The sequence below is a fragment of the Rhamphochromis sp. 'chilingali' genome, assembly GCF_963969265.1.
Source record: "Rhamphochromis sp. 'chilingali' genome assembly, chromosome: 18".
Taxonomy (NCBI): Eukaryota; Metazoa; Chordata; class Actinopteri; order Cichliformes; family Cichlidae; genus Rhamphochromis; species Rhamphochromis sp. 'chilingali'.
This window is the reverse complement of record NC_137945.1, coordinates 19,791,169-19,818,825: the sequence shown is the minus strand read 5'-3', so window position 1 is coordinate 19,818,825 and position 27,657 is coordinate 19,791,169. Positions and strand designations below refer to the sequence as shown.

At 40.0% G+C, this 27,657-nt stretch overlaps 1 protein-coding gene across 2 annotated transcripts in view; it reads right to left on the bottom strand.

The window, feature by feature from the left end:
• myripb (myosin VIIA and Rab interacting protein b) overlaps positions 1–27,657 on the bottom strand; it is a 128,360-nt gene that overhangs the window by 22,535 nt on the left and 78,168 nt on the right. For both annotated transcript variants that reach the window (XM_080866005.1, XM_080866006.1), the window contains exon 4: positions 5,324–5,460. In XM_080866005.1, coding sequence (XP_080722131.1) covers positions 5,324–5,460 — 137 coding nt within the window. The remainder of the gene's footprint in view (positions 1–5,323; positions 5,461–27,657) is intronic.

The following is a 27,657-nucleotide window of genomic DNA, read 5'->3' as shown; positions in this document are numbered from 1 at the left end:
TGACACCACTAAAAGTCCAAGCCTTGTAGTTGTTTGCTTTAAACGTCAGTAGCTCTAGGCTCCCGGTTAACATTTTGCCCTCATCTTAGCACACATACAGAGCACTGTACTAAGAGTCACCAAGCTTTCAGCTCAAAGAGCCCAGCCAATCAAAAGAAAAGATCCCACAAATGCCAATAAATGATTTCCATGACTGTCTGGTGGAATAGCTTTATCGTAAAAGGTGCAAAAGAAGGTCTCAAATGAGGACAAATCTCCTAAAAATAAAAAAATATACATAAAAATGATCCAGGAGACCCTTGGGTTTTGTTACTACATTTCTCTTCTTCTGCACTATTTTAGCAGAACAGCACGAAGACAGACTCAAGGTCACTGTTCACATTGTCCTGTCAGTGACTCACTAGATAAGCTACATGTAACCTACTGCATAGCAGTTCAGTGCTGAAGGTTGAGACTTTAAATCAGTCAGTGGACAGAAAAGGATCAGACCAGACCTCGTTCAGCAGCATTTAAAAGAAGTTGCCTCATGAGCACATAAAATAAAAGCTGAGCCAATGTAAAGCATTGTATTTGAAAGCAATCTGCTGTTTGCATGGAAACACATTCTGTATTATTGTAGCTGTGCTGAAGCTTTTTATCACCACATGTGAATTGTGTGAATCCAGTTTTGCAATATGCATCACATTCAAAAGAATGAGAAAAAGAAAAGAGACTCAGAAGAGAAAGATTTGCACAAATGTTTGCAGCTACACATCAAACATTTGGAGTTACATCAGGTTTACTCACACGCCTGCTCCTCTCTCCCTCAACTTTCTCACTACTGAGAACTGAAGGTGATACGATGCCGGAGGATTTCTCAAGTCACTGTCACCTTCCTCGATAGGTAAGCCTCCCGAGCAATTGAAGGGATGTGACAGCAAACACAAAAGGCAGGAGAAAAGTAGGACATCAGTAATCCTCCATTTGAAATGAATGAGATTTAAGTGTCAGAAAAAAAATTCACCATTCCTGCTCTTGATCTTTTATAACCAACTCACCGTGCTGCGTTTCATGGCGAATTTTATGATGTTATACCATAAAATGAGACTGGAGAGGCAGGGAGATATCTATAAACATTACATTGTGATGGAGATATTTAATCCAAAGCTAATCTGTCATAAAAAAAATTGCCAATGGCCAATATCCAACATTGGCTACTGCACTTAAACCAGTTTACCACAGTGGAACAGAAATAGATTTTAGAAAGAAGCACAGCTTTTGCAAAAGACATGAACATGGAACAATATTTATTTAAAGTAGGCAGCCACTTTTTTAAGCACACCTGTTCGACTGCTCAACAGCAACTCGACAGCAAGAACCTACTGACACCATCAGATACAAGCGTTTTAATTTCCTAAGCTGCAAAGCAGACAAGTGGCTTACACTAAACTAATTTCAAAGTTTGAATAACTATGTTTGACAAGGTACTAGCAAGATGCCACAATTTAGATGACAGACACCTTTATTATGTATAACCAAACACCTAGCCGTGCTCCAGCTACAAAAAAGTTGATTACCAGCACGTAAAGCTCAATAACATCACATCAGGGTTGTGCCGCTGGACAATGATGTCAGGGACTGATGATGGTCATTTGCTCTTCACACACTACTCTCCATTTAATCTTTACTTATTATTCATCTTTGACTGTCTTCTGCAGTGTGTCTTTTGTCCTGACGTCCTCACATCACCACCAGCCAGTTACAGCAGACCCTGATAGGCCCCTCCCTGAGCCTATCGGAGATTTCCTTCCTTCCTTTTCCTTCCCACTGTCACCAAGTGATTGCTCAAAGGGCATTGTTTAAATGTTGGCTCTAAATGTTAAATGTTTTCTCTGTATTACTGTAGGGTCTTTACCTTACAATATCAAGCACCTTGAAGTGGCTATTCCTGCTGGTACTACATAAATAAAACCGAATTGAACTTAACTGAATTGATGAAGGTGCCTGTGCAGACAGAAAGGCCCCAGCCAGATAGATCCAGAACACAGGAATCCTCTTATCCCATCATGGAAGTGGCCAGTGTTGTTTCGACAGGTTTGAGAATCAATGATTACGTAGCACTGCAGTTCAGGTCATTTCAGTGGGAAGAAAATGACCGAAGACAGAATCTGTGGGCCCCCTCCCACACTGTTGTTAGTGTTTCCAACCTTGGCGTCAGCAGTTTTGTACTCCTGCGTTGATGCCAGCTTGGAACTGATTCTTGATATTTCATATCAGTATTAAAATTTAAATGGATTCATACTCTGTCATGTGCTCTGTGTGCATAAGAGAAAGAAGTGCTTTCCCCTCTAGCCTCTTGCCATGACACTATACCATATCTCTGCTGTTTTCTGTCACATCTAATAGCCTCAGTTTGTTGACATGTAGGCTCTTATTCGCTGCAAGAGTTTAATACTAAAATGTTTAAGAGAGACTAATGCACAATTAAAAACAAGCGCTGCACACATTTCCTTTTATTTGATGCTATATTCCCCATCAAAAGCATTAATTACTAATTTAACACACATCCAGATTAGTGCTTTGCATCTGCCGATCCACTTAATCAGACACTTGGATCAGTTCTGAGAAAAGCAAAGAGAATAGATGGATGGATGATTCCCTTTAAGTCTTCTATCTGTCGTCACTGATATGCGATTTGCACGTCTTCAGAGAACGTGGTCACCAACACTTCATCCATTCTTAATGCGAAAAAGTCCCCAGGCGCCAGATTGATCACGCAGAGCAGCACTCGTATCCTTCCGTGCACACACAGACTATTGCCACAAAGGAGCATCGCTGCCTTCAACAGGAAAACATGGACGTGAAAGCACAAAGAGCATGTTCTGTTCCTTGCGTGACCTTCTCTTTGTCCTCAAAGAGAAGGTCGCACTCTCTCTTTGGAAACACGATAGATGTAGAACAGTCACATCACTCCCGCCGGCCGTCATGGCAGCTGACATTTCACACTCGTGTGGAACTGATTTCACTTTCAGTGGCCCCTCGGTGATGAAATATTTAACATTCTTTTCTATGAAAGCAGACTATATTTCACATATAGCCGGGGATGGTTTATGAAGCCGCTTTTCTGTATGCATGAAGAAAAGAGATTATTAACATTCTGGTGGAGTTTCTGGGCTACATAACAAAAACTTATTTTTCTCGAAGCAAAACAGACCAAATGAGATGGTGCAACATCGGCTTGTTAATGAGCAACATCTTTATAATTGATCCCCCCACCACCACCCACCGCAATCTATTGCTGATTTACTTGCTGATCTTATTATTCTGTTGAAGCTCAGCAGTTCTGATGTAAATCGTGTTAATCTGTTTCCCTTATAAACTTGTCAAAACACTTGACATTAGCAGCCAAAAAGGAGGTTTTAGGAGCAATTTTCTTAAAGTCAAAGCCCTTACTTTTCTCAGCTTTAGCTCTGTCTTTTGATCATTTTTTAAAATATCTTTTGAGTTAGTTTGACAGAACACAAGATAATGTATTTAATACAAACACAAAAATGAAATATAACCTCTGACAGTGAGGACATCCACAGCTCTCCTGTACAAGCCACTAATATCCAGACACACACACAGAACCTGAATGGCCTGCACACGTCACAGCATATCCATATCATATGGGCAGTCCGTTAGCCAGTTACTGGGAGTGGGTGTGAGTGGGTATTTGAGAATTGGAAGCGGTGTAATCTACTGGTTGGTTCAGGCAAGCTGGAAGACCATGAGCAGAGTCACATAATCCCTCCTCCTCCTCCCCAGATGGAGGAGAGGAGAGGACCCAGTGCAAGCAGAATGGGGAGGAGGATCGATGATTACAGGGGAGAGAAGTGGAGAGGAAATCAAACAACTAGAGCTTTACAAGGATGATCATTTTGTCCACTCACATACCAAAATAAAAGCTACAGTCACAACAACCAAAAAAATAAAAACCATGAAAGCTTTGTACTTCTCCCAGAAGGACACCCTACTGTGAAAATGATAGAAATGAACTGCAAAATGTCAAACATGCGTGGAAGCCACTGAGTAACTGCATACTTAGTTTTGTTTTTTTTAAGAATAAGATTGATGCACAGAGTGCGGATGTAAAAACAAAACAGTCCCATCAAAGCTGTGCGATCAAGCTTTAAAAACCAGCATTTTATTGCTTTTAATAACACCATATAGTTGCTAAACTGAATTGTCACCATGTTATTAGACATATAGACATTAGACATGCAATCGTTGCTCTGGACTTCATACTTTTAGATCTTTGTCATGCAGAATTTGGCCAATCCCATTAAAAGGAAACAACAATAACGCCACAGTAATAATTAATGTAAGTTGCATTGCAGGCTGTAGTACCATAGCTAAAGTCCTCTACTCTGTGCGTTACATAGTTGCAGTTATAATTCCTTCTGGCTGTGATATTCATTGTGCCTCGCAAATCACTTTAGAAATTCCAGACAAAATAAACTTGATGTATTCCCTAAACATCTCAGCTCATCTAATCGTGCCTCAACTCTGACCTGATTTATCCCCTCTGTGTTCTTTTCCTCCATTTAATCCCATGTACCAGGATATGAAATAATGCCTTGTTGTCAGCCACAGGGTGCAGCCCGATCATGGTGCAGCCTGGTCAAAACAATGTTACGTGAAGCAGAGGAAGGCTGGGAGAAAAAAAATAAAAATGTTTTGGTATATACAAGAAGCAAAGTGACCTGAGCCTGAGATTAAGTGGCAGGACTTTTCCGGAGGGTATCTTAACCATGACCATTACCAACTCCAACACTCGTGAGCACCAGCAGCAGCAGCAGCAGCAGTGACTCACCCACTTGCACGAAAGGCCAGTTCATAGGTGCAGAAGTATTTTCAACAAAACCAAGAGAGTCATTTGAGAGACTAGATTTCTCAAAACAACAAAAGAAGAGTCAAAGGATGCGCAGCGGCGAGTTTCGCTTGAGCTGAAGACGTGCATGTGTGTGACAAAACCTTTGTTACCGATGACAAAACAATTAGGCAACTCATTACACGAGACGGCAAAAACGCGTGAAACAAAGCGAGTGACCATTTAACAACGCGGACTAATGAGCAATCAAGTGAGCTTGGCTGCGTTTACTCTTAATGTCTGGCCAAAACCAAGAATCTCAATTTTTTTGATCATCTTTCCAGCAAACTGCTTTAATCACAGTGAGATGCAGACGCTGCCAAAGAAAGATTGTATCTGAAATCAAAATTATGCCAAAGGGAATAATCACAGGGTTAAAAAAGATATATGGCAATAAAAAAAAATCATCATAATATGCAGGAATGTACTTACCTGGGAGATCAGAGAACGTTCCTCTCTCGATGATGTGCTTTCTGTACAGAGTCTTCAAAACCTTGGCGCTGCCGAACCTCTTGAAGCGACTCTTCACATTATTGTAATACCATTCGAGCGACTGCGTCTTCAAAATCCTGTAGGAGCGAAAGGAAACACGACATTGAGTCAAAATGAACAGATGGCAATAAAAGTGGTAGGGTTAAATTTCACTATAATCACAGCAGGATTATAACTTTGAGCTTAAGCCAAAACAATTAAATCTGCATAAGATGAGTATCTTCTAATAATTACAGAGATAGGCAGGCAACCAGACCTTATAGATCAATTAAGAAATGAATGGATGTATTACCCACTAAAGAGTGACGCACACAGGACTGTGGATCTCTGTTTTTGTGGACTTTTCATGTGTTTTAATTTAAAGCAAATTGGCTTTTCAAGGGCTTCTTCCTCTCGTTATGTGTGGGCTGTATAGAAGCTACAAAACCGTTTGAGCAGCACTGTCATGCAGCATCTTAGCAGCATCTTGTGTGTTTGACAGCAGTGGATGCTTGCGGTTTTCAGATCTGTCGTCACATCATTTTTCAGCCCTTTTCTTATTTCTTGATGCACGGACCAGTGTGGATGCTTGAAGGGCAGCCAGGCAGACCTTAGCAGAGAGCAGATGATTACATAAGCAGTAATTCATAACGGCGAGGGTTATGAAAATCCCTCAGAAAACGCGCTCCCTTTGCGCCAGCGTTGCATTGGATTGCATGAAACTCTGCCAACTTTGTGGTTTATCTTGCAGTCCCTCCTGCTCTCCTCGTGCTTTTCCATGCCACTGTCACTCACATGGGAGGACAAACAAAGACATATTCACTGTTCAAGCAAAGAAAGCCACATAAACGCACTGTATACATCATAGTACACAGTTAGGGCTTGTATGTTTCTGCCTTTGGAACAGTCTTCACAAAACAAATCATCATAAATGACGAACATTTCCTTTGTAATTTGTCTCAACTCAATTTCATTTGTGTGTGTGTGTGTTACAACATTTTGTGCACAAAAAACAGATACATTAAAAGCCTGTGGTACATAATAATTGATTAATTATGCTTTGACAACACCAAATCAGCAGTGGAAAATATCCCCCAACAAAAGTTCAATAGTCTGCTTTTTTATCTTTAATATGAATGAACAGGCTTCAGGTCTGCGGGCACACAGTTCTCTGTGCAAATATGACACCATGCTGCACATATCGTTGGCTCTATTTCCCATATTATGAAAGAGCAAAGTGAGAGAGCTCAAACAGACATGACAGAGTTCTTTAATGCGCGCGCATGTTGGTGCTTCTGCTCAATGAGTGGACTGGTTGGGAAAAGGGAGGGCGAAAATAGCTATTCTAATAAAGGGATGTGGTGTGTCCCTGAGGCTACATGGTCTGCCACATCCATCCCCTCCTCCCTCCTTTTTAACCTCCCTCCGCTGGATTTATTATCCTCTGCCTCTATCAGCTGGGCTGCTCAATGGGCCTCAGCTCCTTAATTTCATGCCACGGGGTCAACCCAGTCAATTTAACGGTGGCTACCGAGCTCAAGTAAAAAGGCCTGGCTCTTTTTCATCTCCATATGGGCTCGGGGAAGGCGGTACAAACATGAATCTGCGAGTGCAACGCAGTTATGAGCTGGCGTCATATGAGGGAGCACTACAAATAGGGTCCATTTCTGAAATGAGCTGGTGCATCGGGGGCAATCTTTAAAGTGAAGGAAATACTGAAGGAAATGAAAGTGCTGCAAAGCAATGGTGAAATGAAGTTGTATGCCTGAGTAGCATCTATGTATAGAGCAAAATGAAAATAAGTATCACTGCCTGTCTGCTAAACCCCATGGCCATTTGGAATTTGTCACTACTGCTATGCCCTACTTTCTTAAAAGCCACAGTACTACCTGGAAATGTGGATTTTCTTTCTGAAATTATGACTGTTTAACACACTAATAGTTTCCACCATAGTCAGTTAAACTTGTGGTTAATTAGAGTATGCTGCCTCTGGCTTTCTTTAAAAAAAATCTGTCCCCTTTCAAAACATCTTCAAAAAGGCATACCGAAAGTGCACCAAGGATATTGACACCAGACCAATAAGACTAACACTGATCATCTCAGAGTGAAATTATTCTCTGGGAGAACGTTGATGCTGTCAATTGTAGATATTACTTGGACACATAAAATCCACATAAACTTTGTTGCAGACCAACAACAATAGAACTCCTTGGCAACACTTTGTTGCATTGTTGATCCATTCAAAGAGTCCAAATCTTTGACCCAGACTTTAATCCAACCAAGCACAGCAATAAGTCTATGAAAATCCCATCCATGGACTGAGACCCAAAGGATCCAGTGCTGATGTCATATTAAATGTTTAAACTCATAAATGTTACTATTTCATTAAAAAATATATGCTAATTTAACATTTTATATGAGCAACACATCTCAAAAATGTTTGGAAGTAGGTTAAGTAAGTGGTACTAAAAAGAAAACAGCTGGAGGAACATTTTGCAACTAATTCAATTAATTCAGCAACAGGTCAGCAACATAACTGGAGGTCTTGATGCATTCTCAATCATCCAGGTAAGCAAATCTCCAAAGGTTGATTCTGTTCATCTGGACGTAGCGAGAAACGTTTCTCCCACTGAAAACGCTACGTCCAGATGAGCAGAATCAACCTTTTGAGAACATGATTGGATATAAAACAGTGCATCTTAGAGAGGCAAAGACTGTCTGAAATAAAAATGGGTTCACTACTCTGGAAAAAACAGCATTTGTCTCACAATGTGAAATAGCAAAGAATATCTCATCATTTATAGCAAATCTCTGTGTGCAAGATTCTGAATGCTATGCAGTGCTAAACTTGCCCGGTTTGACGTGTAGCTGCCATCAAATTCAAAATTAGATTTTTCTTGAAATTTCAAATGTTCTCAATTTAAACATTTTATATGTTTTCTATGGTCTGTTGTGAGAGTTGGGGTTAAATGTGGCTTTATGAGATTTATAAGTTATTGGTTTACATTGTAGACAGCATCCTAACTTATTTAGAATTGGGGTTGTATGTTATATATACATATATATTGCCTCACAGTGGCCCAGAGCTTTCACTCCTTGGTTTGCCAGTCTCACTGGCACAAAAAACAGATGACCAGTAAATGCAATCCCCAGCTTAGACATCTGCTTCGTTCCATACCAGTGACACAAACTTTTTATAGTCAAGCGCTCCCTTTAAAAAAAGACAGATGGATTAAGGACAGAGGGAGAGGCGTCTTGATGAATGAAGCATGACATTGCTTCCCTGGAGTGATCTGATCTAAAAAGAAGATGAAGAAGGGAGCAGAGTAGAGTGGATAAGCAGAGGCTTTCAAGCAAGAGCTCCACTGTTGTGTGAGCTTCTGCAAATACTCATACGCACTTTAATAATGAGGCTAAGAGATTCCCTGAAGCTCAGCTGCTGCATGAATAAGAGGGATTCCTGTGGTCTCCTGACGCTAGGTTTACCCTTCCGTCATCATCACTTTGCTCAACTCCCTGCCGAAGCTTTGGAACCAGCGCTTCATTTCTTAAAAGGGCTTCTTCTCTACCCCGTTTGCCCTCTGTACTTCAGAAACCAATTTGCACATCTAAGTGAATCCTAAATAAAATATATATAACAGTACGTCAAAGAAGTGCAATAAGAGTAGCTGGATTTGCTGACTTCCCACCTCCCCCAGAAAAGGGAAACTATTATCATAATTGACTTTCTGTGCCTTCTAATTAGTTGGTTCAGCTTCTGTTGAAGTCACTGTAGAGGCAACGGAAGGAGAAGGGAAGGTGGGGGTTGACTATTGCAGCACATGAAACAAACCACATTCCCTTCTGAAGGCACGCGGCGTGATTGATCTTGTTAATGTAAGACGAAAAGATGAAAAATGAGATTGTATTCAGCTCCAGGTTTAGATCAAAGTGTCTGATGCAGGGGAGGTTAAAGCTCCCAGGTTGTGAGGTCTGAGACAAAAGCTCAATGACTTATTCCATACAGTACAATCCTGTTTTCGTTCCACAAACTCAATAACTCATTTTTTTGCCTCATAAAATTTTGAAGTAGTCTACACTAAGTTTTCCATTCTCTAGTTGCATAGGCAGCAGCCTAAGCATAGAAGCCCAGACCTCGATTGACATTTGTCAGTGTATTACTTGTGCCCTCTCCAAAGGAATGTTAGGTCACCCAAGGGCCCCAACAGCAACCCTAGAGGCTGTCAAGATACAACATTTAGCTCAGTGACATTTTTGGATATTGCAAGCTATGGTGAAGAATCAAAGCTTGATTAGGGAGAGAATTTAACTGTAATTTATGATATGAGCACCAGGAGAAAACGGTCCCAACAAGAATGAATGTGTTTCATCTGCATCTTTTGCTGCTTCTACAGTGGTGTGCTTGTGCAGATTAGATTTGTCCAGGAGGAAGAAGTGGGAATGAGAGATTGATTTAACATGCACACTGTAAACTGTGGAAATAAAACCAGGACAAGAGGGAAATATATACCATATGATTTAATATATGATTTAATTTCTTTGTGTGTTTATTAATAATAAACACACAAAATATACTGGCAAGAATAGTCATTCATTTAGCAGTTTACTTCATGCTCTTTACATAATGTCAGTAATATGGGATGTCTTGAATATCATCTCAGACACTCAGGCCCACCTCCTTTTCAAAACCTTCTCTTTGTTAGGGGCAGCCAATTAGAAGAAAGGTGGCTTAGAGGGAGGGTGGCTTTAAAGTAAATGAAATGAGGGGCAGCAGTGCCAGTATTTATTACCGCTCACTAAAGTGAAAGATTAAGAACATTAATAATTAATAATATATGGAACTGGAAAGAATCATAATAGTTGAAACCTAAATCTATTTTAGTATTCAGGTCCCTGTACTTTTTATCTGTGTTTTAAGGAATATAGCCGGTCATGCGCACAGGTTTTATGACACAAAGCTGAGAAAAATGCTGATTATTTTACATTATACTTTGTATATATGCAATGCATTGTAAAATAATTGGCACCGTTTTCAGCTTGTTGTTAATAGCAATGCTGTCTGTTTCACTATATCACAGCACTAAAGACATGCTACTAAAATATAGGCATTGGCAGAATAGGACAAGGTCGTGGGTCAACTGCAATGCCCATGAGATTTTCTGCAAACCTGGGCAGAACCGTACTAACCTGTCGGTATGATTTAAAACAGCATGTGGCTTGCAGGAGGCAGGAAAACAGCGCTCACACAGCAGTAGTCCTGTACATAACCTTTCCAGGAAGCAGCATGAATATTGATCAACTGCCTGTTCCTCTGTGATTGACATTTAGATAGGCAGGAAGAGGAAAATAAAAAGAATACATTATTTAATAAGGCGGTAAGAGGCGTATTTGTATTTCATGCACCATTTCTCCTTTTCTAATTTAGTGAGTGCGTGTGTGCTTTTTATTATTATTTCTGCATCCTTTCTCTTGCATGCTTTCTGTTCCTGCTGGAATAAATAATGTGCTCATTTAAAAGCACACCTCAGCTGGAAATATATTATATAAAATGCCAGATATGATGTTCAAATACGGGTAGAATAACAACCCAAACAACACATTGCATGCTACTCATTTAGAAGTCCGAGAGCGCTGACCATATGATCAGGGTCTGTAGAGAACACCGAGCATCTGTTTCTAGGATACAGTCTATATATCACAGGAAGAGCAGGAGGTCACTTAATGAACAGGGCACTATGACCGGAGCATTTTCATGCTGCATGTATTTAAATATACACAGGATTTAACTTGGATAGTTGCTTCAGGTTCAAAGTAAGGTGCTTTGGCACATTCATTTCACTTATCTGTATCTTTAAAAAGTATACAAACGTAAGCACAGACAGCTTTAAGCAATGGGCAGAAAATTTACTCTTCCATTGCTTCTTTCTGCTAGCTTTCTTTCATGGCATAAAGCTATCATCCTTCTCTCTCCCTATCTCTCTGCCTCATGTGTGTCCATCCTACTTTTTATCATTCAGCTCTCTCTTTAGACCTTCACCTTTCAGTGCTGGCAGCTGAAAGAGACCAGGGCACAGTATGGAAATTACTATGCTACTTATGCACTGCCAAAATGGCTTTCTTAAAAATCAGTTAATCGATGGAGGATTAGACACTGAGCTTAATTAATTTCTTTCTGAATGAAGTGACGCCTAGATCAATCAGTGTTTACTCATGAGAGACATTTAATATTCTCCTTGAGGTTGATGCAGAATGTTTACAAGTTTAGTTTGTGAAATGTTAAAACTGTAAGATATCTTATTTAGAACCATATATTATCTAATAACTAGCAGAATACAGGGTATTGCAAACAGCATTTGCTCTACTGTACAGATAAATGTAATACAGCATTTGAAGTCTTTGGACAGACTGAAAGTTTATCAGTCATGAGGGTTTGAGTTTCAATTGGAGCTCGAAATTCACCCCTCATGGTGCAATTTTGGCATGGATTACCTACCTTGTCATTCACACACTATCACAGCACAGGCACGTCTTGAAGAATACTTTATTTGAACAAAAAGAGGCTCAAATATGCTGCTCAAGAACATACGAAACTCAGGCGAAGTTGAGCCCCCAAATATCTACACAGTGTAGATATTTGTGTTTTTTAATTGCAAAAGTTTAGGAATAAATTAAGAAAGAGTTTGTGTTGATTGTAGATGTGTGGTTGTTTTCTTGACCTGTAAGATATTTTACATTGTTTGACCCTGTGGGTCACCCCCTTTGGTTTAAAGTGACAAGTCTTGACCAGAAGCATTTGTTTTTCCATTGAGGTTTTTTCTACAGTGCAATTTTCTACTGGATGGACTGTAGTTTTGGCATGTCTGTACGTCACAATTCTTTTTTTGAAGTTACAGCTTGATCCAAATACACAAAAATGGCATGTGGATAAAATTTAGGAAAACCAGAAACTATCCCATGCTTCATGACCTGGAGTAAACTTACCTGGAGCTATAAGCTCAAGCAATTTGGGCTCTTCATTAATCTCTCTCTTCCTGTGTTTACAGTTTGAAATAATGGGGAAAAAACAGCCTGTAATTGTTAGGATGCCTGGGTCGTTGACCCAGGGTTTTGAGTTTATTATATTATTTATCATTTCTAGTCTTTGGTTTCTTTGTTAGAGTTCTGTCTTATGGTTTATGTCTCTGTGTAATCCTTGCAGTCGCCCCTGTCTGCTATATCCCCGTGTCCAGTCAGTGTCTGTGTCTGCCCTGGTCCCACGTCTCTGTTCCCTCTGTTGTAGTGCCTGCCTGCGAGTCTGTGTCTGTGTTATGTTTCCTGTTTTATTTTGAAAGTCCGTGCCTCATGTCTGGTTTTGCTTCCTTTGTCTCGTTAGGCCTGATTTGCCCCAGCTGTGTTTCCCTCCTGTTGCCCATTCCCTGATTGCTCCCTCTGTGTATTTAAGCCCTGTGTTTCAGTTTGTCGGTGTCATGATCTACCTACATCTTGCTGTGTGTTCTGTCTGCGGAAGCCTATTTTGTATTCCTAGTTTTGTTACCCTTTTGAGTTCAGCATTAAAGCTGGTGGACCCAAAGGTCTGCATTTTGGGTCCACCATTCCTGCCTGCACACAGCCTTCACATGACAGTAATGCTTTTACTGCTTGTCATACAGTATGAAATAGAATATGATTAACATTTGGAGAAATTAGCAAAAGTGAACCAAAATTAAGGCGCGTACACAGTGGAGTAATTGAGCATTTGAGAATTAAGTAAGGGCACTGACCACAATTTGGCTCCTGTAACAGCTGGCCAGATGTGTCGTCGTGTGTTGCTGTTCAGTTGCACATGTAGGTCTGTTAAAAGTGATGTCAGACATATTTACTTTAAGCCACTCCATACACAAGCTACATGGCCATCTGGAGAAATGAGAAAGCTACAAAGAAGGTTTTTTTAACACCAGCTGTGGTGCATTTACATACTATTTGATGTGACTGTATAGAGCATATAGGAAAAGGAGATAATCTGCTCTCAGAGTCCTCCTCCTGCACAGCTAGAGCACCACATGGGATTTTAAGCGGAGCATGCGGAGAGGCAGAACGCTGCAGCAGCCCAGCAATGTGGGGAATTTTGTCACAGAATAGACCGCAGTTACGCTTTCCACCACACAAGTCCTCCTCCATCTGGCTATTCTGTGTTGATAATGAAAACTGCAGCTCCCTGCAGCCTTTATCTGAGCAGCTATCTGAAGCCAAAAATCATGGACAGTCAATATGATTAGAGGCTGAATGAGGTGAAAGCATGTAAACAAAATGAATTAACTAAATGTCGTGTGAGAGAACTACAAAGCTTGTGGTTGTAATTAAACGTCAATAAGATGGCATCGCTGGTGTTTTGATTTTTTTTTTCCTAGGTCACTGTGGGAGCCCTGATTTTATCCTCTTAATGTCATCAAACACCTCAGCAAGGAAATGAAAATGCAGTCAAATAAAAAGGATTTTAGAGATTACACAATAACTGAATAGAAAAAAAAAAAAAAAAAAAACAGGAAATATGTTTTTTTTTATATCCCCAATATTACAGCATCAAAGGTGGAAGAAATACTTTAATGTAGCGAAGTTATTATTGAGATTATCCTGTAATGAGAAGATCAGTCCTAATTGCAAACGTTTCCGTCAACAATTATCTTGCAGACATGCCCTTTCCCTATTGACCCCCGTATATGCTCAGTAATTGCAAACTTAGCTGAATAATAATGTCAGCTATGCACGTACGCTGTATAAAAGAAAAAAATCAGTCAGTGGGAAATGAGGGAAGGGTGAGCTGAATAGAGGTCATTAACCTGATTCAAACCTCAGACATTCTCTGCGAGTTACTTTGACACAAGGACAAACAGGAGAAAAAGTGGTAATCCTGAATGCTGAAGCTGCCAGAGCTCAATGTACCGAAGTGTCATTTTTAACAGCCTGTTAGAGAGCAGGAGGACCGAGCCTGACAACACCGGACAGATATCAGGATACACTGCCACCAGTCAGAGGCAGGAGAGAGGAGCAACGGAGGGGAATGAGAGGGCAGAGCAGGATAGGAAACGAAGGCAACGATGGTCATGTTAAGAAGAAAGGTCATTGCGTCGATGGGCGTCATGGATGCCAGGCACACGGGGCATTTGCTCTGCGTGGTCTATTTTTAGAAGTCTTCTTGAAAGCACACCACCATCCTATAATCCATGTGAATCGATCTTCAGTGGAAAATTGGGGGAAGCGAAGATGTCTTTAGTTGCAGTTGGCCTTTTAAGATGACTTTGAATTTATGTGTGTGTGTGTGTGCTTGATAAGCCAGGAAACTATGAAAGAGGTTTTTTTCCCCACATAAGAGGAACATATTGTATGGAAAGTGTTTCAGAGAAGGTTACAGAACAGCTCCAGACATTAAAGTTTGACATTTTGAATTAGGTCGCCTAAAGCAACGGTCTGTATGGAAAAGTTCACCTCGCTTTCCGCTTGCATGAAAGAAAGATGAAAAAGGTTTCGGGTTTCGTTTCTGGTGCGGATGAAGTGCTTGTCCTTGGCTTGAAAGACACATCCCATTAATGCACTAGTGTCATTTATAGCATAAGCACAGCTTTATTGTTCTACACACCACAGAGGTCACATGCAGCTGAAGAGAAATCAGATTAACGGTGATTATTTGTAGAAGTTTTTAGAGCAGACTGATGCCCATTAAAGACTAAATACCCTGCAGTGCTTCCAGTCTGAAATCTATATGCAAATGGACACTAAAGGCGGCACATGGCTTTAAAAGCCAAACCCACAAATCTGGTCAGTAGACCCGGATGCCTGTCTCTATCTCACAAGGGCATTTCTGAATATTTTGAATTGCACTGCCACAGGAGACCATTTCTTTTCTCCGGTGAAGACGTTATAAACCACCTCCTATTACACTCAAGTGAGTTTTTTTCCCTCCCCGTGTGTGTGGGTCTGAATATACATGCTTTTTTCTATTGAAATGATTCCTGTGTAGCTGTGACCTTAGGGCCACATTCTTCACTTTTTAAATGTATTTCAAAAAATTCAGCCAACCAGACGATAAAGCTGGCCATTTCACTGCATTCCCACCAATTAGGAAACCAACAAAGGGCCTGCTTCCCAAATGAGCCTCTGGCTGCCCTCATACTGGAAACAGTTCCCATTAAGTTAGTCACACGCCACCACCCAAAACACAAAAATCACTGGGACAGCAGAAGCCTCCTGGGTTTTTTTTGTATTTTTTTGGTTCGGCCTGTTTTGTTTTCAGTATCACTGCATATCTGACTCTCTTTGTTTCTCTTGAAATGCTTCCCTTAACTTAACTCATTCATGAAAAATTACACATGTATGTTTAATCTGAAAAGAAAGGAAATGAGGCAGAGGATGGTCCCACTGCTGAGGTGTTGTTAGCAGAACAGGGACAGCACTGGATTGTTTAGTGGTTTATTGCCCCAAAACATAATGATATCAACTAGCAACATTTATCTGAATATTAGCATTTTTTAAAGAATATTGGACATGCTTAGCCAGACCGTGAAAGTAATGTACACGTGCTAGTGACAAAGGTTACAAAGAGAGGTTAAAGACAACTGCTATGTAGCAATCTAATTGCAAGGAGGTATTTCTGTAGTCTATTGATACTAGATAGTGGAAAAGGGGTGGGATTAAATAAGCTTATGCTTCTTCCTGCTCCTTTTTGAACATGAATGTTATTTGGAGTTGTGGTTGCTCGTTTTCCTTTTGTTTTGCTTTGTTCATTTGTCTCTTTTAATTCTATTTTGTTGTACTTTTTCAACATGTTCAAAATAAAGATAAAAAAAAAATCTATTTTTTGCAACTAAAAAGTCAGATTTATGTTTCAGAGCTACAGCTAGAAGGTCAAAGCTCCTCATTTGCATCAGGACCAAAAAAAGGAATTTAGGACGTAAAAACGAAGGCTAATTATTCTTGTGATGAAGACGACATTAAAGTAATTACTATAACAAGCCCACTACAATAGGAACTGTTTACAGTTTATAATCGTCGTGCTTAATATTTATTAATTACCTCAGTTTACCCTGTTTGTGCTAAGTCGAACACTTTCAGGTAACTATAAAGATAAATATAACATTATCTTGAGCACTCACACAGACATGGTACAAAGCTAATAACTCTACCCGGCTCAGTCTGGTAGACAGGGCGTGGGAGATGGATGACAATGAATCATTAATGTTAGGCACAGAAATGCATGCAGTGTGCATACACGCTCAATCACACACACATAGACATCCTTGTACACTTCTCTTTATGGTGACCCTTCATTGCATTTCCTAGCCCAATGCTCTAAAACCAAACCTTGGCTGTCTACCTGAAATTTGAAACATGTGGGGTCCCCAAAAGCTGTTGTATCCTACAAATATAGTGGGCTCCTGGTTATCAGACCCCACAAATGTAGTAAAACAAGTACACACACACACACACACACACACACACTAATTTATCTCTTCTCTCTTACTCATCCATCCTTCCCCATTTACAGCATGGTGTTTTCTCTGCGCCATCGCTGATTTTGTGGTGACTGAGACAGATGGGAGGGTTGAGAGGGGAATGGCTCACCAACTGAAGAGGAGAAATCCCTCATTGTCTTTTACTATGAGCTGAAAAGGAGTTATCATCATCATCATCATATTCTTTATGCCTTTTGCACCATTCCCCCTTCATTCCCCCTTTTGCTTTTTTTGTCAACATATTATTGTTTTCAAGTTGGTCTCTTCATTCATTTCTCTGTATATTTTTCATAAAGAAATCTGGGTAAATTAAAACAGGGTAACAATATTAAAAGAGTTTCTTAACCTCCTAGGACCTGGCGTCCACATATGTGGACATCACATTTTGGGTTGTCTAGTCCAAAATACTAAATTTTGCTCTACAAGGGCCTGTTATCCACTTACGGGGACATTATACTGCCACTGCTCTATCAAAATTTAAAACGAATGTCCTCATATGTGGATCTCATTTTTCTCAGAAAAACATTCATCACATCCCAATCAGCCCAAATAACAAAGAGAAATTAAAAATGCATGCCATGAAAGAGTTTGAGTTCAACAGATACATATATAGATCAACTTGGAGTGTCTTACAATTGTGGAAACAATATTCAAAAGGTACATGTCAGACTGTGACATATCATCATGCACCAATAGCTTCAGTGTGATCAGGCTTGTGAGGGACTGTATATTGGAGATATGATGTTAGTGTGAAGTGGATGAGAGGATAGCAGGCTGCAAAGATGGATGCAGTGTAGATGAAACAGAGTGCCATCCATCAACCAGTGGCCTCTGTGACAGTCTACCCTATATGACTAACCAAACACATACTAAGCTAAGAGGGCTTCACCGCAGCGTGAGAGGATATAACCTCACCTTCAAACTATTTCACCATTAGGTCAGATCATAATCTTTTCAGCCTATATTTTTTCTCGTCTTTTAATTACCAATGTAAGCTTCATGAGGATAAAACCTTCCAAAACTACATCAGAAAAGCAAAATCATATATGGCAACATATGAAGGAAAATGTACCAGTTCAAAGATTAAGCTCATTTGGATGACTGGTGCATTAACACACTGCTGTTTAAGCATCTTTTTGCGAGTTTTTGGCTTTGATCACTCAGAAGAACCTTTGCCCTTCCTCTTTCATGTCAGTGTGCACATGCAGACGTGCACCATACTCCAGGCCAGGGCAGGGAAGCGCTGCATTATTCACACTAATGCTGTCACACTGAGTAATTGAAGCCAGGAAGAGGTGGAGGGTGCAAAGTGCGAGTGCATAGACACCTTCTCTCACTGCCTCCAAGTAGGAATTGTTTTGATCATTATCAGTGACCTCTAGGTGCGATCAGTGCAGACATCAAGGTGATATTCTGCATCTGATGGCAAAGTCAATATTGAAAGAGGTTGTGGCGGTCAGTGTATGGACAGACATACAGCTGCAGTGTATGCTGCTGCAAATACAGGAAAAACCCTTCATAAATATGGGATACTCAGTTCTCCCAAATTTATTTTAAAATAATCATTTTTGACATTTGGAATAAAGTATCCAAGTCCTGTTCAATTGTATTTTATTTAGATAGCGCCACACACACAGTGTCAGAATAACAGTTGCCCTGAAGTACGTTATATTGTAAAGGCCCACAGTAATGGAAGAAAACTCCTACAATAGGATGAACCTCTATGAGGAAGCACTTGGTTATGGTGGGAAGGGAAAACTCCCTTTTAACAGGAAGAGACCTCCAGCAGAATCAAGCCCATAGAGGGGCAGCCATCCACAATGACTGGCTGGGGGTGAGGGAACGAAGACAATATTTATCACTATGAAAGAGATACTCAGATGTTTTCGGGAAAGTGTTAATAAAACATCTGAGGTCTGAATGAATGAATATTGTAAAATTTAAGTGTGTCTAATTCATGTTGTACTATACACATCATGCAAAGTTTGTTACAGAAAATTCCACATTTTGTTAAGAAACCTATTTAAACCTTTTAAAAATATGTTGCACATCCTATTTTTATCTTTGTTCTTATTTAATAGATACCTGCAGTTGCACTCTCAACATTTGTTGTTGAGATTTTTCATGGAATCTAATTCAGCTTCATACTGCTGTGTTGGAAGTGTTGTAAAGAGCTAATGTGGCCGATCACTCAGACTTCAGCTGTGACTCATAACGTTGCCTTCACAAGATAAAGGATTCTCTTGCCATTCTTTTTCATGCACCTGCTTTAAATGTTATCAGCCCATTAGGCTAAATATTAGGCTAAATGACTGTTATCACTCACACAGATTTAGCTTGTATGGGCTCTCCCCCTCCTTGTAGCTGGTTCAATAGGCTTACAACATTAAGTGGTGGTGGTGGTGGTATATATAACACATATGGGTGTTTGCTGAAACAATCGTGGCAAGTCTTTATTCAACAGAGGTGAAGTAGGTGATGGCGTGAGTCATTTGCTGAACTTTAACCCCAGAGATTGAGGTAGGTAGCCCATATGTTTTAGTGATTTTGCCTTTTTACTTTGAGTTTCTGTTTGGTTTGGTTAAAGCACAAAAATCCCTTGTTTAGGGCAGGGAATAACTATGGCTTGTGTTTACCATTACACACACACTACATGCACCCTTCTCCTCTACTGTGTGCAGTTGGGCCCAATCTGAATCTGAAGCCTCTGGGTAGTAAAAAAAATTCCGTTGGTTATTTATTTTTTTATATATGAGGAACTATGAGTCACAAAACTGAATAAAGAACAAGCTGAAAAAGTAATGTGTTCTGCTTGAGGTATTTTTATTTAAAGCTACATATCTGACTAGATGAAAATGTCAACTGGACGTGTAGAATTAAAATCTGATGCTGGAAAGTTGATTGTAGGGTATGCTGTGTTCAAGTGACAGGCACAGTGGAGGAGTGAGCATTCTCTGTATAAACCAGAGCCACTAAGAGGCTGCAAACATGGTAAGTGGTGAGATAAACTAATGAATTACACTTGACCTATGCACCCAAACAATCTTCTCCAATGCAATGTCAGAATGTAGGGAAGTGTTTTGGTGTGTGTGTGTGTGTGTGTGTGTGGAGGTGGTAAGGAAAGGGATTAGCAAGCATGATCTAACCCAAAGATGTGTTTAACCTCTTCTTCACCTCATTTCTTCTATCCATATTTCTTCCTTGTCCTTTTATCTTTGTCCATCTTTGAGTTTTTCGCAGTCTATGTTTGTACCAAGATTTCTGAGTGTGTTCGTGGTAAAATATATATATTTCTTCCAGATGATACTTTGTCCTGTATCCCCGAAGTGTGCATTAGTCTGTCTGCTTGTAAACACTAGAGATGGCATGATACCACTTTTTTATGTCTGATACCGATACCGATATGAATCCGATATAGTGTTTTTTAATCAAAACTGTTTTTTTTTTTAAATATCTTGCTGCATTTTGTATAAGTTCATACTCAAGTTTAAAACAACAACTACACTAAAGCTATTCTGTTATACCTATATGCAAAAAAAAAAAAATTTCATAGTTCAGCAATACTGATCAATCTAATAAACTTAAGCCTACACCATCCTCACTATTCTGGTATTTTAAAGAGTACTTAGCGTAAATATTAAGCAACCTAACTAATAGGGTTCCAACTCCCAGCAACAACAAAAATAAATAAATAAAAAATAGGGAACCACCCCTCACGCTCCACCTCATGATGCTTAATCGACGTAATCAACCTTAATTTGATGCAGTGTGAAAAAATAAATGCACAGAAATCAATTATTTTTCAAGAAATATTAAATAGATTCAACATCTTTCTTCAACAGAATTGCAGACTGCACAGATGGTACCTTCCCAAAGGAAAAAGTACTATAGCTTACTAGGGTATATATATTAGACTTAATAGTCACTATATACAGTAATTGACTTCTATTCATTTTACATCAAATTAAAACTTTGGGTGTAAGATTCGGATAATTATTTATTAAAAGCTAGACATTTTAAATGAGAATAAGAAAGAAAAGTATGTCTTTGTGCCCCCTTTTCCCTGTTAATGCCCTATCGGCCCCCCTGGCTAAACTTTGCTAGATCCGCCCCTGCACAGTTACCAGTGTCAGCTACGTAGAAAAAGATCCTCGAGTAGAAAGTAATAATAAATAAATTCTAACAACAGCTGATCAAGCTTAAACGTGCTGCTGTTGTTCAGCCGCTGGTTTCCTCTTTCTGGTGCAAAGTGGGCCAAAAACAAACCAGAGACACGGACTCGCGACAGAAAAGCCGATCAGCTGATCGTTAAGCAGTTTCATGATTGAAGTAGCAGCCAGAAGAGGCAGTCGCTCCATATATCGTTTGGTAAGCTTAACGCAGGAATGCTTTACAAACATTCAGAGATGGACTTACACACTTGCTTTACTTCTCTCGGGGATAACTTTGTCGGAGATGAAATGCCGGGTTGCTAGCGAAGCTCCACATGCTATCCAGACCACCGACAGGTCCCGCATGCCACAGCCGCTCTATCACGTGATGCATACTGCTCCGACGTGCTAACGTTCTGAGGTGAGTTACGGCGTGTTGCAAGTTTTGTGAGGTGCTTTCGTGATATTTAATGGATCGGATTACATTTTTTATTTTTCTCCGATATCCGATCCAGTAATTTAGGTCAGTATCGGACCGATACCGATACGTAATATCGGATCGGTCCATCTCTAGTAAACACTAGAGATTCATGTTTATCTGTTAGGTCCGTGTGTGTCCTCTGCAGGTAGAGAGGCGATCTTTTTTCATACCGTCAACAGGAGATGGGTCCAGGTTTAGGGGATTTCAAACTCACTTACGTATTCTTCACATACCTCCCCCCTCAAGATGTGTATGCTGAAGTAAACAGAAACAGCGTGGATGTGTGAATCCTGCGGCCGTTTGCTGGGGTGAAAAATGATCCTAGCCGAGGGCGAGTGAGGATGGTTTCATGCCTCAGATAGAGAGAGAGGCTGGGATACAGAACAAGAGAGTGACAGAAAGCAAGAGAGTGGTGACGCAGAAAGTGGGGGAGAGCGAGAGAGAGAGGCTCCACAACTGTGGAGAAAGCCTTCATTCAAAATGCATGAATCTACAAGTCAGGTAATCACGAAAGAACCTGCAAGGCTTCCACAAAGAAACCTCTGCAGGTAAAAGCACTCGATACTCAGGGCACTTAATGCACATAACACATAAATTAATAGTCACGTTGACTCACACAATAAAGACACATTGCAAATAAGACAACGAAAACCGACACATATGCGACATATCTCTGCAACATGGCCCCCTATTTGTTATAAAAAGCTGCCACAAGTCTCAATAGCAGCGCAGAGTACATTTGTGCATTGCACTCTTATTTGCGAGCTCTTATGCCAAGAAATGTGCACAAAGTACCTCACTTTGCGTTTGCATACGTGCGTGTGTGTGTTTGTGAACTAGATCGCTGCACAAGTGTGTCTGCTTGCTGCTTTGATATCTTTCACATTGGCAGCTCCGATATGAACAGCTGCTTTGATCCCATTGAATCAGACAACATCACCCGGGTTCCTTTGCTGCTGCTCTAAACACACAGCCTGAAAGGCACACAGAGACAGAAAAGGAGGGGGATTCCTATTGTTTTCCAATTGCATTAGTTGCTATGGATCAGCGGTCATTCCATGTTCAGAGGAGCTATCTCCTGAAAGATGTTCTGTGGCTTTTTTGCCAACAGATTAATAAAAAAAAATAGATCTGTCCATATTTAGATTTGATACGGCATTGCTTGTGTTTTGGGAACATACTAAAAGAAAGTGAAAGTATAAATCTATAACTCTTCCAGTAGAACATCCAGAGCAAAGAATCCCTGAAACCAGTTTGTTTTTTAGAAAACTGACAGAGAACTTGTACTTGATTTTAATATATGACAATACAACAAGGAGGTGAAACGCATGCCCTCTGGTACAGAACATAAGAATCGCACTTCTTAATACAGAGACTCTGAAATTATGGTAAATGCTTAAATGGGAATCCTATCCCTCCATTTTCTTGGTGACGTTAGTAGATAAAATGATTAACAATAAAGAAGGTGGAAAACTTCACACGGCTGTTTCAAAACTGACAATGCAGGCAGGGAGGTATCCAGCACCAATCCACCAGCCCCAGAAACAGCAGGAGGTACAGACTTGATAACATCATGTGATTTTTCAACAAATGAGATCAAACAGCACTCCTCGCTCAGGTGGGAAATCATGACTAAACAAGGTGAACGGAGTGCTCTAAGCGCCGCAGTGATGCACAGACAAAGCCTCATTTAAAGCGCTGAAAAATGGAAGAGGAGGTGCAATGAGACAGGAGGCCTGGAGCACTGTACAGCTATTGATATGCAGCAGAGAGCGCAATAAGGATGTGTACATACACACCACTTGAAGTCCTTCGGAACGGCAACAGCACAGGGAAAGTGGGGTGGTGAAATTAGCATATTCGTCTAATTGTTATTCATTTACACTGGCTCCATTTCCCAGTGCATTAAGTCCACATGTCAGATGTGTGCATTATATTTCTCAGCATGCCCGAGCATATGCTGCAAGGACAACTGACGGATATCAGGCAGCCCTCTGAAGTCTTGTCAAAGAAAACGCGAGCAGCAATAAAGTCACATAATCAGAAACACTGTTTTAAAATGAACCTGGTTAATTAAATAAAACCTTCTACATGTTTATGGTAATTTATGCTGTGTTGCACAGATGCTTCCTCTCTTTGGAGGAAGCACAGGGTGAATTAATAATGACTCACTTACACACAAGTTTTTCAGTACACCATCACAATGAGCCAACACACGCAAAAGCGTGACATCATCAAAGTGGAATGCAGCCATCATTACTACACCTGTGCTTTCCCTTAAGTGGAAAATATAGCAATAGCTTTGATCAGCTATTAAAAACTTAACTGATACTTTTATGTGTTTTGGTGAACTGCTACTCCATCAGTTATGTATTTATACTTTATGTTGATACATAAAATATTTACTGCATTTATGTGTAACTATGAAAACCTTTAAGAGTTTATGTTCCTAATTTTATTTGAACACACTCCTCTTTACTTCAAAACTCGTCCATCCATCCTCTTGTGCTTAACTAATTCAGGCTAATTGGGAGCTGAAGCCAATCTCAGGGGTCACAGTGAGAGAGGAAGGGTACACCCTGGACATGTTGCCAGTCTATTAAAGTCATTCAAAGACTTGTTTCTAATTTTCATGACATATTATACTTTGATTAAACACCTCATGACTCACTCAGCTGAACCACATCTGGCAAACTCGGGTGTTTGGAACAAGGTCAGCTCATGTCAAATATAATTTGAATCACAGATCTGGTAGACTGTAAATAGATATTTAGCGGAGTCAGCTTGTCTTTTATTATCAGCCAAAAATATTTGGCTTTATTTACAAAAAAAAAAAAAAAAGGTCGCAGTAAATGTAACTGCAGCATGTAGTGCAGGGGAGTAGTGACCTACATACACTCAAAGTATTAGCCTGTTTTTTATAGCTTAGTGCCATTTCAAGCACATTTTGTTTTTCAGAATGATTCAATTAGTTCGATCACTTTTCTGCCGATCTTCTACGTTATATTACTGAAAAAACAAACAATGCCCCACTTAATATTAGAGTGGGCTGTATATGGCGCATGATGTACTCTGAGTTTGACATCCCTGCTTATCTATCAGTGACGTACCCTCTAGAAACTAGAGTCCTGTTCAGTGTGTTTCACCAACCTGTCTGACACCAATAACCATGCTCATGTCCATGTTCACACTCAATTAAACTCTCTTTTAGTCAACAGGTGCACCAAAACTGTATTTCAGAGATTTTGTGCTGTTCAGTCATTTCTAGAGGGAAACTGAAGCTTTACTTTTAAAGTAATTGTTAGTTCAATTAAGCCATGATTAATGGATCAGTGTATTTATTTAATCAGTCAAAGGATTTATGTTACAGTTCTTGCTCCTTGCAGATCCTTCTCAGTAGTCATTTTGCAGGATATATGCTTCTTAAATCCTTGTGAAATCTAACCCAACATTGACAGAATGTATAAAAATACTGGAAAATTGGGTTAAAAAAACCTAACTTTCATTAAAGGGACTCTTGGGTTCAAACCAAGGAATGTGCAATGAGTATGAAAATCCCGCAGCAATAATAACTTCTGTTACACTGCAGAGGGTTCACTGTGACAGGAGATCAGACAGGATGATCTGCCTGAGGGAAGGATGAGGGTGCAGAAGAGGAAGAGAAAAAGTGAGAGGTGAAGTTAGGATGAGAAAAAAAACTATTACTATTCATGCAATATTTTTCATTTCATGCCAAATTCTTGAAGATTTACAGGAAAAGGAATAAATTGTGATCTCAGTGTGTTGTGAAAGCCACTAAACCTAATTCATAACCAAAAACCAGAGATTGATTCCACTGATCTGCCAATCATTGAGTTCACATCTTCCCCTGCCAGTCCATCAGGATATCAGACATGAATGGCTGTACTGTGGGGTATCTCCCCTGCTGAAGATGTTATTGATAGATCACATCTGCAAAAGCAGTCATTGTGAAACAGAGTGAGTCAGTGAGGGAGGAGAGGGCTCAAAGGGAGAATGTGCATATTAAAATTTCTATTTGAGTAAGACAATGTGCAGTAGTTACTGAGCTACAAGGTCTTTACTTTGTAAATGTTAGTAGATGGATTAAAAGTGCTGACCTCAAATGACACGAGTAAAACACACAGATTCTCCAGCAGCACTGCACTAATAGCCACAAATATGTGAAGTCTGTTTAAACCATACTGGAGGATACAGTTTGCTTGATTTACCAAATCAATAATAAACTAAAAATGACTCATTTTCTTTTTTTTAGTGGAAGGGAATATTAGCTATAATAATTTTGCAGCTAATGTAAGAGGAGGGTCTAGATGCTAAGCTGCTATGGAGTTGGGGGTCCATGATGGAACAAAAGGGAGCCAACATCTAAAGAACAGCTTTGAGTGTTAAAGAAATGAGACATAAGAGAGTTCAAGTTACACTGAAGACTAAAGGTGATCATAGCAATTATTTCATTAGAATTGTAGAAACTCTGCTTCTGCCGTATACACGGTATTTCCACGCATTTTTGCACACGTTTTAATTAATGGACCCATTTGCCATTTTCCTAACAAAATGTAAAGAAATCAAGACTTTTGTGCAGTATCGTACCGCACCCCAACCAGACACTGTCAGGACTAAAGATTTACTCAAATGTAGAGGTTGAGTGGAAAAAATTTCCAATAAAGGTTTCCAATCGAACACACAAAAGATAGACTCGACTATAAAGCAGCATTAGTAGGTACTTTTCTGTCTCCATTTCCACTAACCCACAATGAAAAGATGAGTTTTATAGCTTGTGTTATAAACCACTAGCCAACTTACTGCACAAACTGCTTTATTTATTTATTTCCAATCACCTCGGTTCTGCAGGCTTGCTGTGTGAGCACTGAAAGCTGTAAATCACTGGCTTCACATGGAGCGTTACAACATGGCAGCCAGTTTCCCCGGTCGAGAAATTACAGGATTTTACCTGCTGGTACACATCAGATCACAGGCACTGCGGATTGTGCTGCTTCAGTGTAGCTCGCTCCACAACTGGACCTGGAGAGGTGCTCAGTTCAGAGGTGTAACTGATTCAGTCTCACCCACCTACACACACACACACACACACACACACACATACGGAGGAGGCCTGGGATGTGGAGCCTGACTAGTGACATCAGAGAGACATTAATAACTCAGAGCCATAGCTGCAAAATAACACACTGGTAATAGCACAACTGACAGGAATTAGCACACCCGCAAGAGGGAACGTCCAAGGTTCTTTTTGTGCATGTGTGCGCTCGCATGTTTACCTGAATAATAGTGATTTATTGCTTTCAACAAGACCTCATCCCCTACAGAGAAAAGGCTTTTATGCTACACAAGGAGCCACACGATAAGAAGCACTGCAATACAAGCATTCACACTCACATGAACACACACACACACATAAATCCTTACTGGACAGACACACAGAGAGTGCTTCAAGGCTTACCAAACTCTATAGTAATTAGTTTGAGAGTAACACACACAAATTGCATTAGTAAAATTCAAGCAAGTACACTTCAATTAACGTGAGAAATATACCTGAATAAAACTTAAGTGGAACTGAAATGAAAAGGCAAGGAGTTTCTTTGAACCTAAGGCTACATCTAAGCTAAACCATTTTCCTTGCAAAACTCTGCTTTAATGAAAACTATATCAGTTTACAGCACATTTATAATTCCCATTTATATTAACTGTAAATACAGCTATATCATTTAGGTAGAGTGGGTATGATCCTAGACTCAGGAGATGGACCTGTAGCTTGCATAAAATTGACTTACTGGGGCAATTCGGCTACTTTTGGGCAAGATGGCCTGCTGAATGGTTGTTCTTCACGGAGTCTGCGATAAAACTCGACATTCAATTTTCCTGCGAGAACACTCGGATCGCTTGAAAAAAAGAAAAAGAGAGGCGATCAAACCGTCTAGACTGAAAGTTAGGGAAGATAAAAAGAAAACTCAGACAACGAGAAGGAGAAATTATTCGGTTTTAATAAACGTTTAAACTTTATTAGTCGATATCTAGAGAAGCGAGACCCAAAGGTTTTAGCTTAATCTGTAAGGATTAAGTAAACAGTTACTGAATTGTTGCTGCAAAGCAAACACACTCACATTGGAGCATTTCCCATTGGCAGACAAAGTCACAACAAAT